The 25968-nt window shown below is 41.9% G+C and overlaps 2 protein-coding genes across 4 annotated transcripts; one reads left to right on the top strand and one right to left on the bottom strand.

Moving 5' to 3' along the window:
* Positions 1-537: 537 nt before the first annotated feature.
* On the bottom strand, positions 538-11507 carry ca7 (carbonic anhydrase VII). 3 transcript variants are annotated; one of them, XM_034296927.1, is made up of 7 exons: positions 10077-11507; positions 9401-9598; positions 5728-5846; positions 5181-5276; positions 4570-4647; positions 4170-4325; positions 538-2578 (listed from the first exon to the last, which is right to left on the bottom strand). In XM_034296927.1, exons 2-7 carry the CDS (start codon positions 9516-9518, stop codon positions 2456-2458), a joined length of 690 nt encoding a protein of 229 aa, XP_034152818.1. In that variant the 5' UTR covers positions 9519-9598; positions 10077-11507; the 3' UTR covers positions 538-2455. The 3 variants fall into 3 exon arrangements, with proteins under 3 accessions (XP_034152818.1, XP_019900702.1, XP_010862244.1); XM_020045143.2 differs by having other exon boundaries at positions 10196-11507; XM_010863942.4 differs by having other exon boundaries at positions 4570-4632; positions 10196-11505.
* A 119-nt stretch (positions 11508-11626) lies between these two features.
* Positions 11627-24608, top strand: nae1 (nedd8 activating enzyme E1 subunit 1). Its single transcript, XM_010863941.5, has 20 exons — positions 11627-11752; positions 12245-12348; positions 12450-12510; positions 12623-12653; positions 12754-12825; positions 13044-13123; positions 13250-13359; positions 13465-13574; positions 13683-13745; positions 13872-13935; positions 14018-14109; positions 14236-14295; positions 14387-14520; positions 15248-15323; positions 15445-15484; positions 15907-15993; positions 16088-16180; positions 16292-16406; positions 16771-16820; positions 18507-24608. The coding sequence occupies exons 1-20, from the start codon at positions 11703-11705 to the stop codon at positions 18614-18616; spliced, it is 1602 nt and encodes a 533-aa protein (XP_010862243.1). The 5' UTR covers positions 11627-11702; the 3' UTR covers positions 18617-24608.
* Positions 24609-25968: the final 1360 nt, after the last annotated feature.

The raw sequence follows: 25968 nt of genomic DNA, 5'->3' as shown, positions 1-25968 counted from the left end.
ACAGATTACATTTATCCTTATAGCTTTTAATTAATGAAACAGCTTTACATATTTAACACATTCAAAGTTTAATGCACGCTGAGATTCCACACAAACCAATGGCTTCATCATCCCATGTACTGTTGTGTCTATTGGTTTCAGTGGACAACTGGAACGTTGGAATGCCTCTTAAATCACAAAGGGGCTTTACTGCAAAAACAGTACAATATGTTGAGCTTCAAGGTTACCGAACCCCTGCTTCTCCTTCAAACACATCGCCCCTGGCACACCCTAGCAAGCCCGTCTGTTTCTTTATACACTGCTTGCTTAGCCAGGAAGTCAGGAATCAGCAGTTAGGACCCGGTCACAGAGATGCAAAAATGCCTTTGACTGTGCCACACCACTCGAGAGGCCACTAATCGGTCTTTTGATCAATCACACCAATGTGGCTGCATTGACTCAGGTTTATAGGAACTACAAGCATCAGTAGGCAGGTAAAAAGCTAGTCATAATCAGTACACATTATTGATGTTCATCTGTATACTCCACACACAAGCCTTTTAACTAAAATACAACGTTTTAATATACATATGTGTACATTTTATTTCTGAAACAGTACTGAATAAATCCAATATCCTATATAAGATCTACAATTTACAAACAAGCAGTTACAGTCCATTTAATAGTCATACAACATGCAAAATGATTCAACCAGTAAATATTTCAGAAATAGTGCTTCTCATAGATTTTAAACTCTATTTTGTCTCAAACAGAAAGCCAAACATAACTCAGGTGCTAGTCTCATTCCCATTGATATGACTGGACAGAGGGAGTACCCCACTGCCAATGAGCTCATCTCTCTGTATGGCATAGGATTAGCTAAGTAAAATCTAACATAAATCAAATTCACATAAGCCTTCCATTAGGACAGACACAGTGGACAGATGAGCCATTCCTCTTACAACTGCCGCTGCAGTGAGAATGTATTCATGATGAATGTCACACACTGAGATCTTCCATGATGGTAACAGCACTAGAGACATCCCCTACCAAGAAGAACATACCGTACAGCTTTTCCATGATGCTAAAAGCAGTAGAGACATCCCCTACCTGGAAGAACATACTGTACAGCAGGAATAGGCTGAATGGGAAGGCTGCTCTGTAGCGTAGGAGAAAATAGAAACACGCAAGGACACAAAGTAATCACTTTAAAACCTACAACTGACATTTATCACATAGCTGATACCACAATTGATTGGGGTTCCCCAATTTTGTGTTTTTTCGCTTTGACAGAACATTCGTTTCGCATTTATTTTTTCACAAACTTTAGTGGGGCAATGTTATTCTCGCTAGCTCGACCCCGCTCTTCCTGTGTGAGAGGGTTGCGTGCATAGAGAGACAGTCGAACAATTACTTAAAGCGAGTAGGACACTGACAAGTCTTAAACATTCGTCCTTAGTCCGGTTTAAGAGTACGCTCGGTAAACTTCAAATGTACCGCTTGGCATCTTGATGTACAGTTGAGATAGCTCCCTAGCACCGTTCCATCAATCACAGGGTTGTTCAAGCAGGGAGCAAGATGGCAGTTGAGCAGATGAAATTTGGCAGCCGCTCACTTATCCATTTCCTCCGACAGTTGTGATGGTTGGAAGTTGAAGGATAAAGTGGATTAAGCTGCGATAGCTCAGCTATAACGATAAACATGGATCAGCTTCATCAAGAGGCCGTCAGGGTTCAAAGAGCAAAGTACACGGGTGTCCTTTTACCAGTGGTAGATAAAGTGTGGCTTAACCCTTGGGCAACATATAGCACCTTGCATAGAAACTATAGCATCTTAAATAACAAATATCCCCGGGGTAGATGGAGAACTGTATGTGAAGGGGGGCTGTACTTTGACCGAAATGCTTTTCACCACACCTTTGAGGCCACCTTGACTTGTGTTTGAGAAGATACAGAAGTGCAGATAAACATTTTGTCTAGTAACAAGTAAATATATTCTGAAGAGGTAAAGTCTAGAAGACCATGTGAGTGATGTCTTTCACTTCATGATGATGTTGCTATTCATTACTTTATGTAAAAAAAAATATTGACACTGAAATCCTGCCATCCACAACTACAATGAATTTCAGGACGTTCAAGTTGAACCACCACAGACAATCCCTGTAGTATCTTAATAAAAAAATTGTCATAATATTCTGAAAATAATTAAATCTATATCATAATATAATCCCATAACCCTAGTTTGAAGATCTACTTCACTGTACATTATTATTCAAACTTGCGGTACTATCGGCATCTGACTTTTAAAAAAGTGCTGTTGAAGGTTTTGACCAGTAGAGGGAGCTGTGTGATTATTCTTGCATACCTCCCCTTAATTTCTATTCATCATCGGTAGTAAAATCCACACCAGGATTTTCAAGGTGGCATATGATAGACCACACATAGGCTATGGCACCTGGAGGTCATTTACAGTAGAGCTAGTCAAACGATGCTCGGACCTTCCTGCCTTTCAAGGGTTGAGGGGGTCGGAAGTTGTTCTCCATGCGTGTTCTTTCCTCTTCTTCCTCTCCGCTGATGAGCAGCATCCTGAACTTCCCCATCTGTAGACAGATGAGTTGGAGACAGAAAATAAACATCTTATAGTCCCTGGCTAGCTGCACGGTCTGAGTTGGGAAAACAACATAATACCCTCTTATGTAAGGGCTTTTCCCTGCTGAGTGTCCCCAAAGCTTTTCACAATTAAAATCCCCAAACATGTTCATCCATCACGTTATTCAGCTCCCAGGGATCAAAGGCATGTGCCCTGGACTCCTGCACTAAGGGGAGGGAGCAGGCCCGGCCGAGCCCCTTCAGCCAGGTCAGAAACAGAGGTATGCAGACGGCATGCCGATGGACCAAAGCTGACTTTAATTATGCCTGGGAAGACAAAACAGGGCCCCCTAGGAAGGAACATGCAGGCGCTGCAATCTGCAGTCCCCTCCCCAGTAAACAGCCTGTATCACGGAGCAACACTGGTCCTACTGATTCAAATCCACATTCAACTCAGATTCCCCAGTAAACAGCCTGTATCACGGAGCAACACTGGGCCTACTAATCCAAACCCACATTCAACTCAGATTCCCCTAAACAGCATTCGTCAAGGTTATACGTAAACCATTTGAATAGAAGGACAGGGATTTATTAATTAGGAACCAATCAACCATTTAACTGGAGTAGTCTGTGGAATTTTCATTGTGGCAAAATCAGTTGGAATTCATAAATATTTGGATAAATAAATATTTCAGATGGATTTTGCCAATACTGCCACTACTGTAGCTTGATTAACTCATTCTTCTTTCAAGCTGAATGAGTGCACATAATTCAGCCTCACTCAAGGAATATGCATGACAAGGCTAGTGGGCTGAACAATATGGTGCGTGACTGTCACAAGCATGGGGTTAAGGCCAAGTCTTTGAATGGACCTGGTTTAAGCAGCGACTTGCGGTACACAAAGGAGTATTTCACATCTAGGGTTACTACTAGGATTACAGCAGGCTGCTGCAGCCATTTCTCCCCAGAACACAGAGACACACACCAACCCACACACAGACACACACCAACCCACACACAGACACACACCGCATGACATTCAAGCCACACGTGAAGTAATCCAGTCACAGCTTCGCCACAGCCCACTGCTCCGGCATCCTCCAATCAAAGCCTTCAGTCAAGGAGAAAGCCCAGCCACAGAGACATCAAAGAAGGCTTGAATACCCCAGCTCACTAACAGGTGGCGCTCATAAAGCCTTTACCCTGATAAGTAACTACATTGATAAGCGTCCAATGATTGACCACACGCCATAAAAAAGAGAAGTGAATTGGTCTATTGTAATACAGAGAGTACTTTGAGTGATCCATCCCAAAGTGACCCTTGAAATACTTTCACATCTCAAAGTCAATAGTTCTATGGAAGACCCACCTAACCCTCTGGGTCATTTTCTTTCTTAACCGTCCTTGGGGTTGACAGGGGCAGTTCAGAAAACCATCAGGGATGAGGCTTATCTCTATTTACATCACCATGAAAAAAAGGCTTTGGTTTCACTGCTGTCTTCTTAAAGCAGAGACCACACATTTCCATGAGCGGAGACATTTCCATGTTGGTTAGGCCCAGGTAGATCGCATTCCCTACTGCCAGACAGTGAGGGCGCCTACCTGTTTCTCTGAGACTGTGATTGGCTCCTTTAGTACTATCCAGGTGACACTCTCGTGAAGAGGCGGGGTGGTCAGCGAACCTGGGTAGGTCCAGAACAGTAGGCTGTTGGGTAGGAGGCACTTGGGATTGAAACCTTTGAAATCGGCCACACTTCCCTGGGTGTAAATAAAACAGATGGCGTAACCAATTACGATCATGATCGCAGGAGAGAGATATGGGAGGCCAATGGTTATCGTACACAGGATCTTCAGGAACTATGTTACAATAAAGGTGACAGTCAATGACCCATGCAAATCAGTTATTATGAGTATCAACACCATAAAAAATTTCTTTCCAATGACCTTATCAATCGGCCCAGTTGTTATCAGGTGTCAGTATCAGGTGACTCATTTATCTTACCTTAAACTTCACCATGTACAGAGCATCTGTTATCTTGTGTAATCCTCTGTGTTCATCGCCTATCTGTGAAAAAACACACTTCTTTTTTTTTTCTCGCAACATTCAAAACTCGCCCCTCTTTAAAATAAAGAGACCAAAAAAAAGGCATTGGTCCATATTAAACAGGTGGATGACAAAAGGCATACTGCAACAATGATAAATTGAACAGTGTTTGTTGTTATCATGCACGGTATAGTATTACATCACCGTATGACCATTAGATAGCCTTTCATTAACGCATCAACACCAGAAATTGAGTTAAGTAAATATCCTTTCCAAAGAGCACGCGTTACATCTTTACCACATGGCACTGTAATGACTGAATAATCATTAACACAAACATCTGCGAACTGTTTCTGCTCTCTCTGTTTAGCCATAACACCATAACAGGTTTTTACATTGTTTCCTCAGTGATTGCTGGTCTTCGGTCTAATCCCTGGTGAAGCAGACCGAGATTCATTTCCAGAGCAATTCACTGGGTGACAGATAAACAGCTGCTGCCTGCGGTGGGTGGCTGGGGAGGAGGGGGTTGGGGAGAGGGTGATGTCCGGGGGGACATCCTCTCCTCTCACCTCTAAAAAGATGGCAATGACAGCCAGACCATCCGGGCCTGCCGCTGCCTCCCCAAATGTCTTGTACTTGGCTGCATTCCAGTGCACCAGATGAAGCTGGAGGAAAAAATAGAGCCGCAAGGTTAGTGACCGGCCTAGGCCCTGCACCCCCATTCAGGGACAGACAAAGACCTAGCCCCAGGCTAAGATACTAAACAAACCAGTATATGGAGGTTAACAGAATCAGAGTTGGGGAAACTTGTCCCTGGCACATATACAGCAGATTGCAGGGGAAATGGGTTACCTACTACAGGCCAGGGATAGGCAGGTACATTTAGTCGCAGCTCATAGATGTTACATCTACTTTTAAACCTTTTTTTACATTAAGATACATAATGCCTCTTATTCCATTTGTTGGAATACTTGAGAACATATTTCATAAACTAATGATACAATTAGCCATTCATTATTTTCCATTAAAAATAGATTATTTTCATGAATAGTGGGGCGAAATAAATGACTTGGCTTGTAGCCGACCACTGACCTATGCAGACCTAGTTGAACTCACCTCTGAAGCGTAGGTCTTCCCACTGACAGTATGCTCTGAGCCGTGGCTGCCCTTCCCGCCCCAGTGGAAGTGGAACTGTTTCAGCCGGTAGGCGTTGTCCAGGGGACCTCCCCTGATTACTGTCAGCAGGGAGAAGGAGGAGATCCATCAACAGGTCATTGCCTCTCAGCACCCTATACTCTAGCTGTCTCCAGCTCTGTGGAAAACAACCCTTCTGTATGTTTCTGCTCCCACCCCAGTTATGACTAACTAGATTCAACCAGCTAATTATCAGAATAGAGTGGGTCAGGCCAAAAACGTACAGGACGTTAACTCTCCAGGAACTGGGTGGGAGACCGCTGCAGGGTGTTCCTATGCCATGTGCCTGGTGGGAAATGTACACAAGGCAGGCAAAGAATCAGCATGACACCCATCAGGCCTAGTGACTCAACCTGACAACACCTGCCGCTGCTTATCCCATCACCCCCGCAAAGCTGAGAGACAGCTGACGACATATACTTCAGGCTTCCTGCCCCACAACAAAAGCACTACCTTCCTATGCCCTGATAATAACCGCCTAACTTACCGAGACCGTCTGAATGGGTACAGTATAGCAATAGCCTAATGTCCTTGTGCGGGCCTTATCTGACGCAGGCCAAAGGAGAGTATTTTCAGCTTGCGTCCTGATTTGCCAAGGATTTGTCCTGTCACTGTAACAGTAATCTAGTTGGGATTGTGCTGAGGAAATCGTCCCCAGGATAGACTGGGCTAAGGCAGTGCGGCTCATCCATTGACAGTGCCTGACTGTTTGTCATTCTTACTGAAGAGCGCCATACCATAAAGGCCAAGGAAGTAAGTGAGCCACATTCTGTCTGATACCACTGGAGCCAAGCCAAGCATAATACCTCCTACACGCACAGATAACATATTTATGCACAAAAAACCTACATATACACGGATAAGCCACACACACACACAAACACACACTCTCTTGTGATTGAAGAGGAAGAAAATTCCGGAGAAGTGTCAGACAAAAGAATGGCACCTGGGAAATGTGTGCTTGAGAGCCTTGGCTTCATACTTTGTTTTCCTGAGTTTATAACACACTAGGCACAAATACTCACAAACCACATGCACTGAAAAAGGGAAATGGAACAAAAGGGCATGTCTAGATGATAAAACGTACAAAAGTTTCTAAAGGCAAAAGAATGGGAAAGCCTAGATCTGTCATAAGACTATGTCATTCAAAACTGAACTTTGTTTGGTTTCCAAAGGTTTGTTTTCATAGTGATCTGCGCCTTAGACTAACAGTCACATTGCAGAGTTTATTTCACTAAAAACGAAATCAGTCGTGATTTGTCATCGCCTTCTACTTTTTGTTTTAAATATTAAGACATCACTCTACTGTGACCCTTGGTTCCAAGGACCTTTTGATACTAGAGAATCTCTCTGCATATTTCACTTGTTGTTTACTTGGCTTGCCAGTTTAAAAACAGATATGACACAATCAAGAAGATTACCTGATGTGGTGAGATGTCTGCTCTTGCAGACACTCCTACAGTTAAATACTGGCTTCCATACCACTGAATCATACAAACCAGTAGGAGTGGCAGCAATGATGAACATTGCACACTAACAGCTACAGTGGATACAAAAAGTCTACACACCCCTGTTAAATTGGCAGGTTCTTGTGATGTAAAAGATAAATGTCAGAAATGTTTCCACCTTTAATGTGACCTATGAAGTGAACAATTCAATTGAAAAAAAAAACTGACGTTTTTGAGGGGGAAAAAAGTTCAAAACTCACAATAACCTGGTTGCAAAAGTGTGCACACCCTTATACTAATACTTTGTTGAAGCACCTTTTGATTTTATTACAGCACTCAGTCTTTGGGTAGGAGTCTTGACGTGGCAATATTTGCCCACACTTCTTTGCAAAAGCGCTCCAAATCTGTCAGATTGCGAGGACATCCACTGTGCACAGTCCTCTTCAGATCACCTCACAGATGTTCAATTTGATTCAGGTCTGTGCTCTGGCTGGGCCATTCCAATACGCTAATTTTCTTCTGGTGAAGCCATGCTTTTGTGGATTTGGATGTGTGCTTTTTTCGTTGTCGTGCAGAAAGGTAATTTTCATCTTCAGCTTTCTAACGGACACCTGAAGGTTTTGTGCCAAAATTGCCTAGTATTTGGAACTGTTCATAATTCCCGCCACCCTGTCTAAGGCCCTGGTTCCAGCTGAAGAAAAACAGCCCCAAAGCATGATGCTGCCACCACCATGCTTCACTGTGGGTATGGTGTTCTTTGGGTGATGTACAGTGTTGTTTTTGCGCCAAACAAACCTTTTGGAATTATAGCCAAAAAGTTCAACCTTGGTTTCATCAGACCATAACACATTTTCCCACGTGCTTTTGGGGGACTTGATGTTTGTTTTTGCTAACTTCAGCTGGGCTTGGATGTTTTTCTTTGTAAAAAAAAAGGCTTCAGTCTTGCCACCCTACCCCATAGCCCATTCATATGAAGAATATGGCAGATTGTTGCCACATGTAGCACACAGCCAGTACTTGCCAGAAATTCATGCAGTTCCGTTAATGTTGCTGTAGGCCTCTTGGAAGCCTCCCTGACTAACTTTCTTCTCGTCTTTTTATACATTTTGGAGGGGAGTCCAGTTCTTGGTAATGTCTCTGTTTTGCCATATGACTGTCTTCTACTGTGTTCCATGGTATATCTAATGCTTTGGAAATGATTTTGTACCCTTCTCCTGACTGATATCTTTCAACAAGAGATCACTCTGATGTTTTGGAAGCTCTCTGCATACCATGGCTTTTGCTCTGAGATGCAACTTAGAAAATGTCAGGAAAATCCTACTAGAACAGCTGAACTTTATTTGTGATTAATCAGAGTCACTTTAAATGATGGCAGGTGTGTAATGACTTCTATTTAACATGAGTTTGAATGTGATTGGTTAATTCTGAACACAGCCCCATCCCCAGTTATAAGAGGTTGTGCACACTTATGCAACCAGGTTATTGTAAGGTTTTTATTTTGAATTTTAAATCTGTTTTGAATGGATAATGTTGAGGAGTTGAGTTTCAATGTTTTCTGATGATGATTTTTATTCATGCAGAAAATGCTGCTAATAGCTAATAATAAGTAGTTTTTTGAAAAGTCAATAATATAAGCCATTATCAATCAAACACATTTTCTGTGATGTATTGGCAAATTGAAGTAAATGTGGTGTCATTACCAAAAAACAACATGCAACTTTTAAGCTAAGCTAAAGGGATTGATCTGCATATCCGTGAAGGATTGATCTGCATACAGAGGTATAGTTTCATCCACGAAGCATCACATATGCATGCAATGGTGCTGGTTGTACAGTGAACATAATGTTTTCTCTTCCCCATAACTATACAGTGGTTGTGTTTGCTATTGTTACAGGCCACAAGTGATAGAGGTGAACAGAAACCCTCACCCACCATAGTGATACACCGCAGTGATAAATACCTCCTGGCTGAATTTCACACTCAGTCAAAGTTGAAGGGTTGATGATTGATGATCAAATCTGAAACAATATTACATCTCAATACTGCTTGCATTTCTGTTAGGCCTGTTCCATCAATAACAGAGGGTTTCCTTTTTGGGGGGGAATATAGAAGGTCTACAGAGGTCGATTCCAGTCTGTTGTCATTACCTGTTCTATCATCGGTGTCATCAAACTCCACAATCACAGAATGGCCATTGTTGTAGATGTTGATGGAGTTGCAGTGCTCGTAGGAGAGAAATATAGGAGGCAGACTGGCATCGTACATGGTCTCTTCAGGAACAATGTTTATGGGAGACTGACGATTGCCCTGGGCAATTGGGTAGTCTTTGTGCCATGCTTCTGGACCTTAGGAATACATATATAGATGATCAGGCATGGACATTCTTTAAAAATAATGTGTTCGTTTCAAATGGAAAGAGAGGACAAATAAAATCGGTACCCTACAGAAATAGATATATTACGTACTCAATAGCCGACAGGACATGAAGTTCACGCAACAGAAACTCTTAAAATTCTGATACTTTCCGAGAACTGAAAACGCTTGTTGAAACATGGTTAGTTGACTTGAAGCTAAATAACATTCTATGCAGTTCGTCATCCGTTTAAGGATAATTGGGCTAATCTCTTATTAACAGTCATCTCTTAATGTTAGCACTGCTGGCTGGGAATACATGTGAGATATGCGTCCCAGACACCTGTCCAATCGAAATAATGATTAAGACATGACATTTCAATACATGGATGACAGTCTATTGGCATTCAAAAAAGCTGTTAATCGAGTCGGCATTCATTCAGCCTAAAAAGACAAACGATGCATTCTTGCCTGTCTGTCATTGGGAGCTACAGTTCGAGCGTCTCCGGGTATCCGCACAAGGTCAGCGCTGAGGTGCGTGCGTTCTACGGTGTAGAGATGCTCTCCCAGGTTGGAAGGCTTATACTTACCGTCCTCATCTCCGTATCCCCAGGGATGTCCGGTCATTGCGTGAATTCCCCTAGATTCACCTTATTGGTAAAGCTACGCTGACTGACTCCGACTCACAGCCCAGACAGCAGAAAAAGATGGGATAAATGGCGTGCCGAAGCTCTAGCGCTGGCGTGTGAATGAAGTTTGGGAGTGGAGGTTGGGGAAGGATGACCAGGCTCCGACGAATGAGAATCCGAATTATCCTTTCTTGCCACACCCCCTTTCATTACCCTGCCTTTTTATGTTACTGTAGGCTACATGACACATCCGCACCTCATAATTTATGACCGTTACCTAACCAAGCTGTCATTTAAAATACATTCATTTGGGAGCAACATGTTTTACATGCGCAAGTCAAATATTACAAAAGCCATTGGCATTTATTTCCAGTAACATAACTTTATTATTTTCTGATGCAGCCAAGATTTTATTATTTTCTTTGCGCTAACTTTAATCGTATGCGATAGACTTACAGACTTCCATTTGGATGATCGATGTGCCTTTAATCGTGTATTTTTTTCTCTGTTCAATTCAATCGAAACACAAGCATTTCACTTAACCAGCAACAGCTTCCGTTATAATGTGTATATGGCCAATCCAACTTTCATAGAACTCCAATACTGAAAGAAATGAAAACATTCTCTTGCCGTAATGAGCTTATAATAGAGGATTTTTATGCGTTCTGAGCTTAAGATCCTCCAATATAATTTAACATAAGCCAGCTCTGCAAACGTTTTAAAATAAAAATACGTTTGCTACTCACAAAAATATGGAGTTGCGCAAAGCAACTGTTAAACTCAAAATGTGTACTTCCGAAAACGGTCCTAAAAACGTCACTACTATAACTGATCTTTCGAGATATTGTATTGCTGGCGACTGCAGCTGGATCAGTTGACATATGCTTAGTAGTAATAGGTGGCTTTATTGGAATTGCACTCTGAACTTAGTGAAAAATCATTAAATGCTACTATCTTTATTTAGACCTTTTTTGGAAGTAGTTACATAACATGCAAATTGGCAGTAATTGTATAGTTGTTCTACACAGCTCCATATATTGGTGAGTAACAAATGTATTTTGACAATTTAACGTTTGGGACTAGCTACTGGTAAATTATGAGGATCCTTACCTGAAAAAAAGAACACCATTAATCCTTTCCTCTAGGCAACATCGTCTTAGCTGAATTATATTTAGGGTTAAATGTCCTATTTTTATAAAGGATAATTGTTTTCCCTATACCAGTGAAACAACAATGGCATGTCATCCACATTAGTAATCGAATTCCTATTACTATCTTGAATTGGAGGGGGAACCTGTCGCGGAATAAATTATATTTTGCGCATTGTTGAATCTCCCTCTGGTGGTCAATTTCAGTCAAAAGTCGAAAGTGCAGCTTTGAATCAACAAATGCTTCCAGCTACTTACTTCTATCGAATCAGCGAATAGAACGATCAAATTAGCCGGTGCAATTCTTTTCCAAGTGGACCATGGCAGCTACCAAAGCGTCCAAAGAGCAGAAATACGACAGACAGTTAAGGTAAAACTAAACATCCTTTACAAATAATACAATTATTTGTTAAAGTCATGTCGTTGCATGAGCAATTTCTTCTCCACTGACAAACGTCTAGAAACAGTCTAGAAGCAAAGCTAGCCAGTCTAGAAGCAAAGCTAGCCAGCCAATTGCAGTAGTAGCTAGCTACAATACATAAACGTAAAACAACAGTCATCGACTTCCTACGTATTATTTGGGGTAGGAATGCCACTTACGTAGTTAGCTGTCATGCTATAAACATATGATAGTTTGCAAGCTGTACTGTTATAGTGGTTGTCTTAAAGTATTGATTAACGTTATCATCTCTACCTTCTTAGAGCTACTCACAACAAGTCAATACACAAGCCATAATTGGTTTACATTATGAAATTCAGTGGGTGTGTTTATCATCCACCTAGATGTAATACTATCTAGCAAGGCTATGGAGTGGGTAAGGAGATGGCTAAATGCTTTGATCTGACCTGTGCTCAATTGCAGATTGTGGGGAGACCATGGCCAAGAAGCACTTGAGAATGCACATGTATGCCTGATCAATGCCTCAGCGTCTGGGACTGAAATCCTCAAGAACCTTGTGCTTCCAGGTAAACAATTGAACATTTGATACTGGGGCCGCTGTAATGAACACTACTCTAAGGGATTGCATAAGTAGCCTACCTAAATGACTTGCTTTTTTTCTCATCAGGCATTGGAGCGTTCACCATTGTTGATGGACACAAAGTCTCTGGGGAAGATGTAGGAAATAAGTATGAAAGTGATAGACCTATTATTTGTTTGTGTCATTAACAAATGTGCTGATTATCTGAAAGTGTTTAATTAGCAAATTTCACTCTTAACTCCCTATTCTTTTGCACTCAGCTTTTTTCTGAGCAACAACAGCATAGGAAGGGTAAGCAATGTAACTTCACTATGTTATACTATTGTAATATCAAATCCCTGCCTTCATGCAGTGTATCCAAAAAAGGCATTCATGATGGTGTGTTTTACAGAATCGGGCCCAGGCTGCCACTGAGCTGCTGCAGGAGCTGAACAGTGATGTTTCTGGCAACTTTGTGGAGGAGGTCTATGTTCTCATTTATAAGCAGCCAATCATTTAAACCCAGTTAAAAAAAAAAATCTTTCTATATATAATGTGTATATATGTAGATAGATATAGATGTATTTTTAATTTTTTATGTGTGTATATATATGCATGCATGCATTGAAAGACATATATGCATAGAAGAACAGTCTTGTTTGTAAAACCTCCTATAATCTGGACTCTTAATTCACATTCTAGAGCCCTGACAAGCTCTTGGACAACGACCCGGAATTCTTCCACAGATTCTCCTTGGTGATTGGTGTACAGCTGCCAGAAGGGTGGGATTATTGCTCTTTTAGATTTCTATGTGCACCTGCTATTAAATGTGTTTATTTTCACATGCTCCTTTACTATGTTACAAATGAACGCCTGGTGTCAGTGATTCCACTTTTTTCTTTTCACAGCACATGTTTGAGACTGGGGTCGGTGTTGTGGAACGCGAACGTACCTTTCCTGGTGTGTAGAACGTACGGCCTCACCGGCTACATGAGGCTAGTAGTTAAGGAGCACACAGGTACAGTAAGCCTGAGTGGTCATTCCCATAATGCTTTATCTGTACTAATGGTACAGCGCTCTCTGTTTATTGAAAACAGCCGCTTGTGCTTATCCCTTCCTGTAGTGGTGGAGTCTCATCCAGACAACGCCTTGGAGGATCTCCGGCTTGATCAGCCTTTTGCAGAGCTGAAGAGCCACATTCAGTCGTACGACCTGGAGGGAATGGAGAAGAAGGTGGGTTCGGTCTGTCGGCCCTAGCAGAACGTTTCTGTTTGGGCCCTGTTGTGTTTTTGGGGTCATCTGTTCCTTACTTGTATTTTATTTGGCTCTGGTTTTTGGCAGGATCACATCCACACACCATGGATCATCATCGTTGCCAAATACCTAGAAAAGTGGTTCAGCGATGTAAGTTATTTCACCAACTATCCAAGGCACAGTCTATAGCACCCTTTGATGTACTAGAGATCCGACCCTAAATGTACACATTCAATTTCAGTGTGGAATGAATGTAATTTAATGTTGTTTCTCTAGCACAATTTTCAGTTACCGAAGAACTACAAGGAGAAGGAGGCCTTCAGGCAGCTTATTCGGCAAGGTATTCCACTATGGACCCTCCTTGGTCCCCCATGCTGACTTTGTAAGGGGTTTGTGTTCTCATGATGCTTGGTGTCCCTTAGGAATCTTGACGAAAGAGAACGGAACTCCTGAGGATGAGGAGAACTTTGAGGAGGCCATCAAGAATGTCAACACGGCCCTCAACCCCACCAAGGTGGCTCTCTACTCATTGCTCACCTACGAACCCCCCTCAATCCTCTCCTTTTAACCATGTAATGTTCCTCCTCTGTGTTTGATGCATGATGGCACTCAGAGTTTGTTCTCTTTCAACTCTCTGTAGATATCAAGTATCGTTGAAGACATCTTCAATGAAGAGCAATGCAATGACATTACGGCACAGGTCAGTCTATTTCAGTGTTTGCTCAGCTCATTTTTAGTCTTACCGTTTGTTTTCTGCATTTAATACATGACTAGTTGTTTGCTACTCACAGACTCCTGCTTTCTGGGTGCTGGCGCGTGCAGTGAGGGAGTTTGTACAAAATGAAGGCGGAGGCAACCTACCTTTACGTGGCTCCATTCCAGACATGATTGCAGACTCTGAGAAATTCATCAACCTCCAGAATGTGTAAGTTGTGATGATTATTATTAATTAAATAGTTTAATCTATGCTAACAGCAGAGTATATGTTCAAGTTTCTGATTTCACTGTGGGGTGAGCAGAGGCTGATTTACATCATGAAGAAATGCTTACGCACTGCAGTCACTGGAGCTTGCTCCAACAGGTCTACCTGCCTAGTAGTGATGCCCTGTTTGACTCATGTCTTATACCCCAGTCCTCACGGTTCTATCCACGGTGCAGGCGTGTTCATGGTGATGAAATGTTGTTTGGATAAAGGATGGGTGAGTTTTGGGCTGGTTGAATCTTGGATGACATTGCAAGTCCTACATTTTTTTTTCTAATAATCAACGAGAACCAGACCTCTCAAGGTTAGCTACATTTCAGCTGCCAGCCTGCGTCTCTCCCTTAAATTGTGTGAAGCGCTTGATCTAAACAACGCCTCGCGCTGTATGCTACAGCAGCATTTACATATAGTCTGGTGGTTGTGGATGGCTCGTTTGGAATTACAGGCCCTTTTTGCTTGGGTTGCAAATGCTTATCTATGACAGGACCTTTTATTGCATAATAAACAATATTGTCGAAAGCGAAATGGTGGAATAGCATAATAGTATGTGCTGAGCCATATAGTGCTGAGATTTCACTCTCTGTTTAGAATTGCCTTATTTATCAAACACATTATATGCTTGGTGCTGTCATGGTCATTGTAGTCCTGACCAGGGTATTCATGTTTTCAGTTACAGGGAGAAGGCCATGCAAGATGCTTCTGTCGTGTCTAAGCATGTAGAGTCTCTCCTGCAGTCTGTTGGAAAGGTACAGGGACTTTTTGCAGTCTCATGGACGTTTAATCTTAAGGGATGCCAAAAATACACCGAATTTCTAATTTTATCCCTCACTAAATGGGCTGATTTCTTTGTCTGTTTCTTTGCCAAAGACTTCAGAGAGCATATCTGAGCAGGACATCAAACTATTCTGTGAGTAAGAACACAAATACACACTCGTGTGTCTGAACACACACACACAAAAAACATCCCTAACATTAATAACCTAACCCCTTTGCCTAAACTCTATCCCTAACTTAAACCTAACACTTAATACCTAAACATAACCCTAACTTAACCCCAAGTCAGATAATGCTTTCATCGAAGTCAAGACTGGCTGAATGTCCTCAATTTGCACGATTTTACTTGTTTTACTATCAAAAACACACATGCTGTACACACACACACACACCCCCACCCATCTGAACAATGCAACAGGACAGGAATTCAAATTGAGTTCCCAACAATACAGCATTTGAAAGCATCCTGTCCGCCAGGGGTTGTTTGTCCTGCGTTAGTAAAGCTGTGACATTGGTTGGTGAGACGGTGGCCTGTGCTGTGTGGTCGGTCTGCAGGTAAGAACGCTGCCTTCCTCCGGGTGGTGCGCTGCCGCTCCCTGGCTGAAGAATACGGCGCGGAGACGGTGAACAAAGACGAGATCAGTAAGTCACACCCGACCCTCCCGCCTCCGTTTGGCAGTCGCCCCCGCCCCTAAGGCGGCGTGTGTTGATGGCGGCTCCCGCTTTCTCCCCTCAGCCTCCTCCATGGACGGGGCAGACGGGGAGATGGTGTTGTACCTCATGCTGCGTTCTGTGGACCGCTTCTACCAGCAACACTCCCGCTACCCAGGTAGGACTGGGCCGGCACGGCTCTGCCCTAAGGCGCTCAGCTAAACTATTCCTGTGCCGCGTCGGGAACGGCCTCTCCCCAGATGACGTGAGGTGGTTTTATTCTCGACAGGTGTCTACGATTACCAGGTGGAAGAAGACATCAGCAGGTTGAAGCTGTGTGTCCACAGCCTGCTGCAGGAGTACGGCCTCAACGTTAACGTGAAAGACGACTACATCCACGAGTTGTACGTTTGGCCTCACGTCCAGTTGGTTCTGTGAAAACAGTCCTTATGAGACATGCTCCACATAAAGCCTTCCCAGGGTTTCTGTTGGTTCGTTTGTGCTTTGACACTGTGTTTCCAGTTAAGTGGTGCACTACATTTTTGTCAGCATTTGTGTGAAGCATTGCTTGCAAGCCAAAACCTGCCCATGAAAATGTTTTCAACAATGTTTTGCATTGTGAGCAATAAGATGTTTTATGATAGAAAACAATGTAAACTAAGTGCTCAGGTTCCCAGGCAGCATGGTTGACTGTGAAACGGGCAGAGTGAGTTTGTCGTCAATGAGGGGAAACGTGGTTTAACCTACACTGTCATTTCACATCAACAGCTGTCGCTATGGTGCTGCAGAACCACACACGGTTGCATCCTTTGTGGGAGGTGAGTTCCACAGGACCTTTCCATCATGGCTCAATAGTAAATCAACTAGGTTTAACGGACATTATCAATGGCCATGACAGACTCTGTTTAGCGAAATTCTACCTCAAAGATTCTACCTCAGAAATGTTTTTGTGAGTAGCCTCGCTGAATAAAAATGGTTGGTTAATAGAGAAAAGAGTGAAAGACCGAACAGACAATGGATTCGACTCTTTTAACTTGCCTGCCACTGAGCTGTAAATAATTTAGTTTTTCAGTGCATAGCAGGGGCCGAAAAAAATACATTCTGAGTAATTAGCGTATTTCTATATGTTACAGCCTATTTCAAGACCACAGTCAATGTAGGATAGGTCGGACAGAGCCAGGGATTTCCACCGAAGTGGCACAAAATGTAAGATAATGCCTACGGTCGGATGAAATTGGTCCCCTATATCCTCATGTTGGATGCAACATCCTAAGTCTATAGCCAAAACCATCTGTCTTCTGATGAAACCATGAAGGTTCCTCATCAAAAAGGTTGTTTGAATAGACTTAAGATAGCCCAGTGACCAATAATGTGAGAGAAAAAACATATATAAATAGCAAAATGATTAATCAAATGACAATGAACCTATCCTCCCAGGCCTGTCATAAATAGATTAGATTAGATTCAACTTTATTGTCATTCTACAGAACAAGTATAGTACAACGAAATGCAGTATTATATTAATATTATGACAAGTTTCCTATCCTAGCTTATTTCCCAAATATTCCAGCCTAATATTTCACCGTTATTTGTGGTCTGTGTGTAATTTCTGATGATAGCACCGTAACAAAACATAAATATTCAGTTTGAACACAGGAAATTACACTGAGGTTTCACAAGGTCTATAAATAATGACCTGCGCTCTGTATCCCCAAATCAGCCTTTGAGTAGTATGGGCACACTTAAAAACACATCCACCTGTATACATTGTCATAACCAAGAATATATTTCCTTAACATTTCCTTTAAGTTGAACACTTCGCATGTTTTCTGCTCTGTCCCTGCTATCACACTCATGCTGTGTTGCCATAGCAACCAAATAACCAAAGATTTGAGCTATAACGCGAGTTAGAAATGCTAATCTTCGCCAAGTGGAACATGGTAGGTTTGTAACCCCTGAAATTATAGAGCAGTTTCTGTAGTTTATTTTACATATGTTCCAACCTTGCCACTGAGTTAAATAGATGTATTTAGCTAGCGAGAGCCTGTATTGAGAGTGCATTGCCTTTTGTAGTTGACATGAGTCTCAGAAAATGATTGTTTACTAAAATATTATAACTACAAGATGCATAAAAAATGTCATCTCATAATATCATATACAGCATTTGCTGGGATTACTGCTTAAAGTGTAGGCTAATTTAGGCACAGCCTATTCTTAAACACAACTATGAAGCAATATCATTCTTATGCTTTTTTGAGGCAAAAAGAAAAGCTATTATTATCCAGTTCTGAAGTTGAGATTTCTATCCAGCATATGATGTAGGGTGCTGGCTTATCAAACTCACAGTAGTCTTCAGGAAAACAGCCTTTATCTCACCAGACTGTCGCTTCTGTGTAATACACACCAGAAACATACAGATCTTCATAGTATCTTCATGTTATTATCGTGGGATAGCTTTGATGCCAATGTATCACCTTCGATATGCTTTTAATGTGTTTCCTTAGGATCTGCTGCCCAAGAGGTCATCAAAATCATCACCCGTCAGTTTGTGCCCTTCAACAACACATTCATCTACAATGCCATGTCCCAGACATCTGCCACGTTTCAGCTGTAGAACGAGCTCGCCTCCTCCTCAATGACACGCACTTAACCCCTATGTAAAATATATCAGTGGAATGCGTCAGCGCCGTAGCAGTTATGACAAACTGTATGTAGATAGAAAGCCTCAATTTGTACTGTGTTTTTCCAATACAGTATTTTTATGTTGTAACTCAATTAAGTTAAAGAAAGTTTGGATAAATTGAGGGTGTGTTTTCTGAGTGCATTTCAATGTTTTTGTCTTAAGGCTACTGGGTTTTCTCACACAAGGATAAACGTTTATGTTTAAATGACAAATTCAGACCACTCCGGAATGGTGCATGGACTTGCAGTTCTTCCCCTCAAAATGCCCTGCTGTGTAGTTTGAGTAAAAGGGTGTTTTGTTACCTGTACGTTACATCCCTAAGGAACTCGCCTCGTTTGTGCCCTCATGGGAAGCTGTCTGTGAATGGTATGTATGGTACTCCTGGCCTATTGGCTAACAAGCATTCAAGCGTCTTGATTAACATGCCAAAATCACCCCACCTATTTGCCCCAAAACATTTGCCATTATGGGCTATAATTCCCATAATTGTGCCCCTCCTGAACTGATGGTCAAATAAGGTAGTGAAACATTTTGTTTGACTAGTAGAATATCCTAACATGACTCAAGGCTCATCATATGTTGCAATTTCCGTCTAGACAACTTGTGTAATGTGTTTGTTTGTTTGCATCCGTGAGTCTAGATTATAGAGCATTTTCTGGGGATGCGTGGCGTGGCGTGGCGTGGCGTTGGGCACTAAATGTAACGTTTGTGCTGTGGTGAGCATGCACTCAGCTGACTCCACACTCTGGGCAGAGACTCACCCACCAGGAACATTTCAACAACTGTTCTTTTCCTAATCTATGAAACTCGTCTGTATTTCACTGCAGGAAATAAATCCCTGTGTGGTTTAATATTTATATTTAAAAAAGTTGAGTTTTGTGGTTTCAGTGTGTTTTCCTTTTTGAAATCCCATTTTAGTAGCCCAACAGTAGAGGGTGATCTTGCCCATGTTTGCGGGCAGACCATGTGCAAGGTTTGAGTACTGTGTCCTTGGAAAATTGTCTTCAGTCGATTCTTGAATGCCAACTACATGGCACACATTGTATCTGACATAATTGTCTATAGGATGTTAATGAGAAGCCTGCTTAAAACTACTGTTGATAAGTCATCAATGCCATTTTGTTGTTTAATGTTCTTGTCTCGGGAATCATTGTTGCTGAGTAACGCGCTGAAAATTTATAGCCACTTTGTTTTGCATTTGATCTGTTTTGTGTTGCAGCCGGTCAGGGCACTTTTTTAAGAGCAATAGTTTATACATTGGTGGTTGTTACATAATTGTGGGATTTAGAATTTGTGTTGGTTAGCTTATGGAGGGCGCTGACATTTTTTCATTTGTGTTTCACCGGCAGGGCTTAGCGGAGTGATATTTTCCCTCAGCAGATTTTTTTCTATCTAAGACCCCCGCTTTCTTTCTGCGGAGGACGGTGTGGATCTCGATGTTCGAGCGGCCTGCCAAAAAGAACTCAGGCCATTTCCCAAACAAAACGTTTCATCTTCTGTCTAAGATTATGGTGTTTGGAATGCCAGTTTTATTTAACCAGCCTTGAATGTAATCACACACACAGTGGGGGTTGAACTGCATGGGCTGCAGAAAGGAAGCCGCTCGACTGCCGAACCAAGCAGGAGAGTAAAGGGGTTGAATGGTAATTTCTGACCTTCACCATTCCATCTGTGACTTGGCCCTAACTCTAAAGACAATTGGGTTTCTTTTAATTTGGACTTCTTCTATTGTGTTTCACTCATTTAGATGTTCTTACCCAGAGGGACTTATGGGAGCAGCTAAGTGTCTTGCTCTAGGGCTAAAACTACAGGTTTCTCACATTTTTGCGATTTGAAACGGTGACCTGATGCTTACTGGCCCCAACCCCAATGGCCTACCGTCCTCGTATTTCTTAGGATATTTAATTAAATATCAATGTTGGCAATTTATCCCGTTTCCTGATGTGTTTGCTAATGGCCTTTGCTTCAGGCCAAGTGTCTCAGATATTTTTTTAGTACAAACCGGATTTTCTCTAAGCTGGTTTCATGTCACTTGCCAATCTTGTCCAGCTACCCAGCTAGGCCTCTTAACCTGCATAGCCTCAGATGTTTCTCTGGACGTTTTTTCCTCTTCCAAGGGCCAGTTTCCCAGCTCCAGTGACAGCATGAGCCCAGAGAACATCAGTCAGATCTGGCTAACATGGTGTCCAGCGCTCCACACAGCTGTGTCAACACATCCCCATGACGGTACAGATCATTTGAACTTACAGGGGATGGCTTTGATTACCTTTAACGGTCATTGGGCAGCCTTTGTCTTGGTATATCAGGGTTCGCCAGTTGCTTGTCTTGCTAGATAGGAGTATCCGCTAATAACCATCGCTGAGCAATAAACACAGATGTGCCCAACTCACATGGTAACTTGGTAACTACCGTTGTGAAACTGATGGTCTTGTGCAATTACATGACCTGATGTGTTCTTGATATAATCATGCTGTCTCACTGTCAACATGGGGTGTTAGGGGTTGCAGAATTGGATATTTCTGTATGCGCAACAGTAGTGTAAGATTGTTTTGAGGCCAGTGCACTGTGGTAATACAGGAAAGAGGTCACTGAGCTGAAAAATAATTACTGTTATTCCAATTCGTAGGTCTTTTGATTTTCCTAATATCCTTTGAACACATTCGACGTACACTATGAAGTTGATCACATGATACTTCTGAAAATAGTTTCTCCGTTCAAGTCAGTTTAATGAATATATATTATGTTGAGCAGTTTTTGCTTCTTATTGAGCTGTTCATGTTGTTTTCCATTTGGATTGCTCTATTGAAACACAGCGTCAATTGACTGATAGTCACATCCCCCACGTGCCCCAAGGCTAGAATAGGACAGCAGGACAGAGCCTCTAGTCTTCATTAATATGGATGACCATGCCCAGCCATGGGTGGAGCCTTTCTCTCCTCAAATGCTCTCAGGTTGCACACAGATAGGACAACAATGTCAAACCCCCTCCCTCATATGCAATGCTTTCTTCATTTGACACAACCTTAGGGAATTTAGATTAAAAGGCTTAAAACAGGAATCTAGAGTGAGAATGTTTCAGTCTGGTTTGACCAGTGGGGCCCAGTTGGGGTTGTTTTGTATTGCCTTTAACCAGTCATAGTATAATAATATGTTTGATTTACTGTTACTAAGAAAGAGACAGTATCTCTGTGTTTACTGCTTGCTATCCTGACAGACAGACATTGTACCATGAAGCGGTGAGAACTGGTAATTTAATCAGTTGCAAAAAAGTAATTAATTTGAGTAGCTCTTTTGTTTTTGAGTTGTGTACTGTAGGTTCTCATGCCTCTGTAGAATACATGTAATGCAGATGTGCTGATGAAGATTAATTAAAATGTCCAATATTTTCTGGTTCATCTTCAGGGGTTAAACGTTGTGAATGGGGGTTAAACGTTGTGAATGTGTTGTGAAACTGCAGCTCATTAGAATCATTCCCTCCTGTGCCTTTCTGGTGACACGTGCATCCACCCACAGACTTCTCTGCCCTCTTTTTTTTTTTTTTTTTATATCAATGCCATTTGCACACACACCTATACCCATCTGGTCTTGTGCACTGTCTACTCCAGTTAGGCTTTTATCGAAGTGTCAGCATCCCAGCCTGAGAGCAGCTTTATCTCTAGTAACAGGGTAGGCAGGACAATGTCCTCAGACCTTAAAGGAAAAAATCTGGTGTTGCTACATATGCCAGAATGTAACTTAAAAATGAGCTTACTTCAAATGCCATACTTCGTCAAAACCAAAGTATTGGCTTTTTTTGCTCCAGCAGGTGTACACAAAGTCAATTTGAACAAACCATCAAAAATCCTCAAAACCTAGTTCAAACTATACGCTGTTGTCATGAATGTCCGTATCTCTGCCTATGAATTTTATACCGTTTACAATTCTCCAGCCTCATCCCTTAGGTTTTTTAATGAAACATGTTCGGGGACAATACTTTGTTGCTGTTTCAACTGCTGATTCCCCCTTTATTAAATAAAAATCTATCTGTGATTCAGTAACACTGACTCTGCAGAACAGCTACTGTGCCAGAGATGATTTTTTTCCCCATCCTTTAATTGGCAGTCTTTGAAAGGTAACTTTGCTTCTGAAGAGAAGAGAGTGGGGCAGTTCTGCTGATGTCTGGCCATTATTGCTTTGGATATTTGTCTGGCTTGTCTCCAGCGCTCAGCTCTCCTCCCTGGGGCCAACTGTATTAAAACATGGATGTTTGAGTGGAGCGGTCAGTTTGTTCCCTGTTAAGACAGCAGGGGAGTGGGATGTATAAGCCTTCACATGAGTCTATTAAGGAGTTCAGGAAGAACTCTGTGGGGAAAGAGGTAAATCTTCCATGTCAGAAATGACCTAATGTCTCAGAGACCAGCATATAGCTCTCAGATGTTGTGGTGAGATTGTCAGCTTGTTTGCAAGAAACCATATTGACTGTGGGTATGCAGATGGGTTTTATGGTTTGTTTGTGTTGGAATTAAGCCTGCCAGTCCGGGAGTTGGGGCACTGAGGGGCATGTCCTGCACCTTTGACACCTTCACTAAGATGTGCCAGTGTGGATGGACTGTTGTTCTGCAGGGAACCAGTGTAAACACACAACACGACCCAGCCCATGCAAGTAATGAAGGAACTCTCTCAGCACTCTTTTGCACGGAATGGGAGCGACTGGTTGAACATCCACTGACCCTCATTTCGGTTTGGCTAAGAGATCTCCTAAAATAAACACCCTTCACTAGCGTAAAATTTATTCCTGCTCTCTTTGTAAAGGTCTGAGGGAGGTCATCATTTTAATTGACATGCTGTCCTTGAACAGAGTGTGTTGACATTAGTGAGTGGTGGTGTAAATGGGTGAAAGACAGCAGGCCGATGCAACGCTCCCATCCAGATTCAGGGTTTGTCTGCATGTGTTTTGTCTGCTTTCTCTGTGTATTTGTGTTTGGGTGTTATGTATCTTTCTGTTGGTGTCTGTCTGACTGCCTGTCTGTCATATGCAACATTGTTTCTGTCTTTCTGTCCAGCTGGAGTTTAGACAGGCCCCAGGTTCATCCCCTCCAGACAAACCCCTTGTCATTTCATCTCTTGATATGTGCCACGGGGCCTGTGGTGGGTGTCAGGTTCCACACACACTCCATCCACAGGGCTCTCTGGTCTCCTCCTGGTGCGATCCATCACGGGCCTGACGTACAACTTGTAATGGCTACTTTGGATTTAATCAAATTAATTATTTGGCGAATAAAATAGAACCTCTGTGTTTATATGAACAGTGACCTTGTTTGCTCATCAATGTCCGTAAGTTTGATTTCATATGTTCTATACAATATAACGTCCCAGATATTTGTTTGTAGGAGGAGCCTTTAATAATATGAAAGAAATGGGAATCACACGTTTGTACATTTACATTTTGTTAATTAACTACTGTGAAACATTATCTTTAATGTACAATTCTGTCCCCTGAATCTGTATGGCTCTAGTAAGTCGATGTCATCCTATCGGCAGTGTCACTTCATAATGACTGTTTGTGGGTTTTATGTGGTGTGTGTGGTAAATCTATACAGGGGAGTGATAAGAGGCCCATATTGGCTTGGTGTAATGTATACATACATGATATGTTGTAGAAGTGCACTTACCCCTGGAAGATCAGTTGCCCTCCTCACCGGCGGACTTTTTGCTGCAGCTTTAAGCGCTGCTCTATATTATATTTCTGTATCTTATAAACATTCCTCAGTTTTAGAGAAAAAAAACGAGTTTAGTTTGTTTTTAACTTATTTAGTTTCAATTAGGGACAGAAAGTAGCGTATGAGAGGCAGGCTGAAAGCAATGTAGTTTTGTAGACCTAAAGTTCAACTTGTAGTTTGTACGGTTCTTAATTACAATAAAATGTGACTTGTTTAAAAATCAACCCAGTATCATTCCACGTAGTAGACATTTTATCACGTAGTTGCCTACAATCTAGTTGTGAATAATGTAATCTGAACATGAATTTGCAGCAGATTCTACTTAGCTATTCTACTTAGCTACTTACTCTACTAAGTATTTTGCTTTGTGGCATGCACTGTTGAGTTTTTATCTTATGGGCTATTATGTTATAGTTGTACTACTCTGTTATTAACAAATGAATAAACCTAGGTTGTTTTGTATGGCAGGTCAACTATGAATTTATTTTGAACATAAAATGTTCCACCGGTTATTGAGGTGAACCTGTATCATTGACTACCCTCCTCAAATAGGGTTAATGAAAAAGCAAAACAATATAAAAGTGTTTATTTGGTTTATAAAGCATTATTTCCATGAATGCTTGGTATGCAGGAACACAAGCTAGATTCAGTGCCACAGGACAGTTTTAGATAAACAGCTCTCTTTGACTGCCAGAACTGAATGTTCTGGTTGCTGATGATGTGAGGCTAGTAGCTTATGGCTGTCTCACCTGGTCTTTATCCTGAAATGGGAAACTCTTTATAGGTGCTGTTCAAATGAACTTTTTTCCCTCAAAATATGTTTTGTTCCATGCAAGCTGACATCTTCTGCAACTACAATACACTTTTGTTCTTTCCTGCAGTATTCTCAAAATCATCTCATACTTTTTCGACCTGACCAGTTATTTATTTTCATGAACCCACCAGATACTTAAAACCCATCACAAGAAACACTTTTCTACTAGAGCGTAGGAATTTAAATGATCGTAAACTCAGCATTGATATTTTTGTTTGTTTTGCATAGAAAGATAATCATTTTGTATATTTCTTTCAAACACCTTTCTTAATTAATACATTTTTTGTCGTTTTCATAATCACCTTGTGATGTATTTTACGTATTTAATGTGTCAGTAACTCAGGAAAACATGAACATATGCACATTCCCCTTGTATCGTTGTTATCTCTGGCATTCTCTCCTTTTACACAATGATCTGCCATCGATGGCTTTGAATTCCACGTTAAAGAAAAACAGAACAGAACAGCACCCACTCTACATACAAATCATTTACTGCCCTTTTCGGTGTAGCTCAGAGGTGACTGACAAATGTTTTTCCATGAGGTTTGAGGGTGGGCCCCTGGGGCTGTCAGAGAGGGCTCAGCTCACCCACTCTGGGAGAGCTCTGCGGTCAGCCAGAGCAAGGCTGTATCTCCCTGAAATGTGAAACGTTTCTGGAGGTCTGCGGAGGAATGAGTGTTACTAAGGATGCCTGAGCGGTTGGGAGACCCAGGTCAGCAAGTGGGAGCAGAGCGAGAGGCTATTACAGAGGAAGCTTAGAACCACTTTAT

This window comes from Esox lucius, chromosome 2 (assembly GCF_011004845.1).
Source record: "Esox lucius isolate fEsoLuc1 chromosome 2, fEsoLuc1.pri, whole genome shotgun sequence".
In the NCBI taxonomy this organism is placed as follows: Eukaryota; Metazoa; Chordata; class Actinopteri; order Esociformes; family Esocidae; genus Esox; species Esox lucius.
Note: the sequence above shows the minus strand (reverse complement) of the source record. Positions and strands in the feature narration are given on the sequence as shown.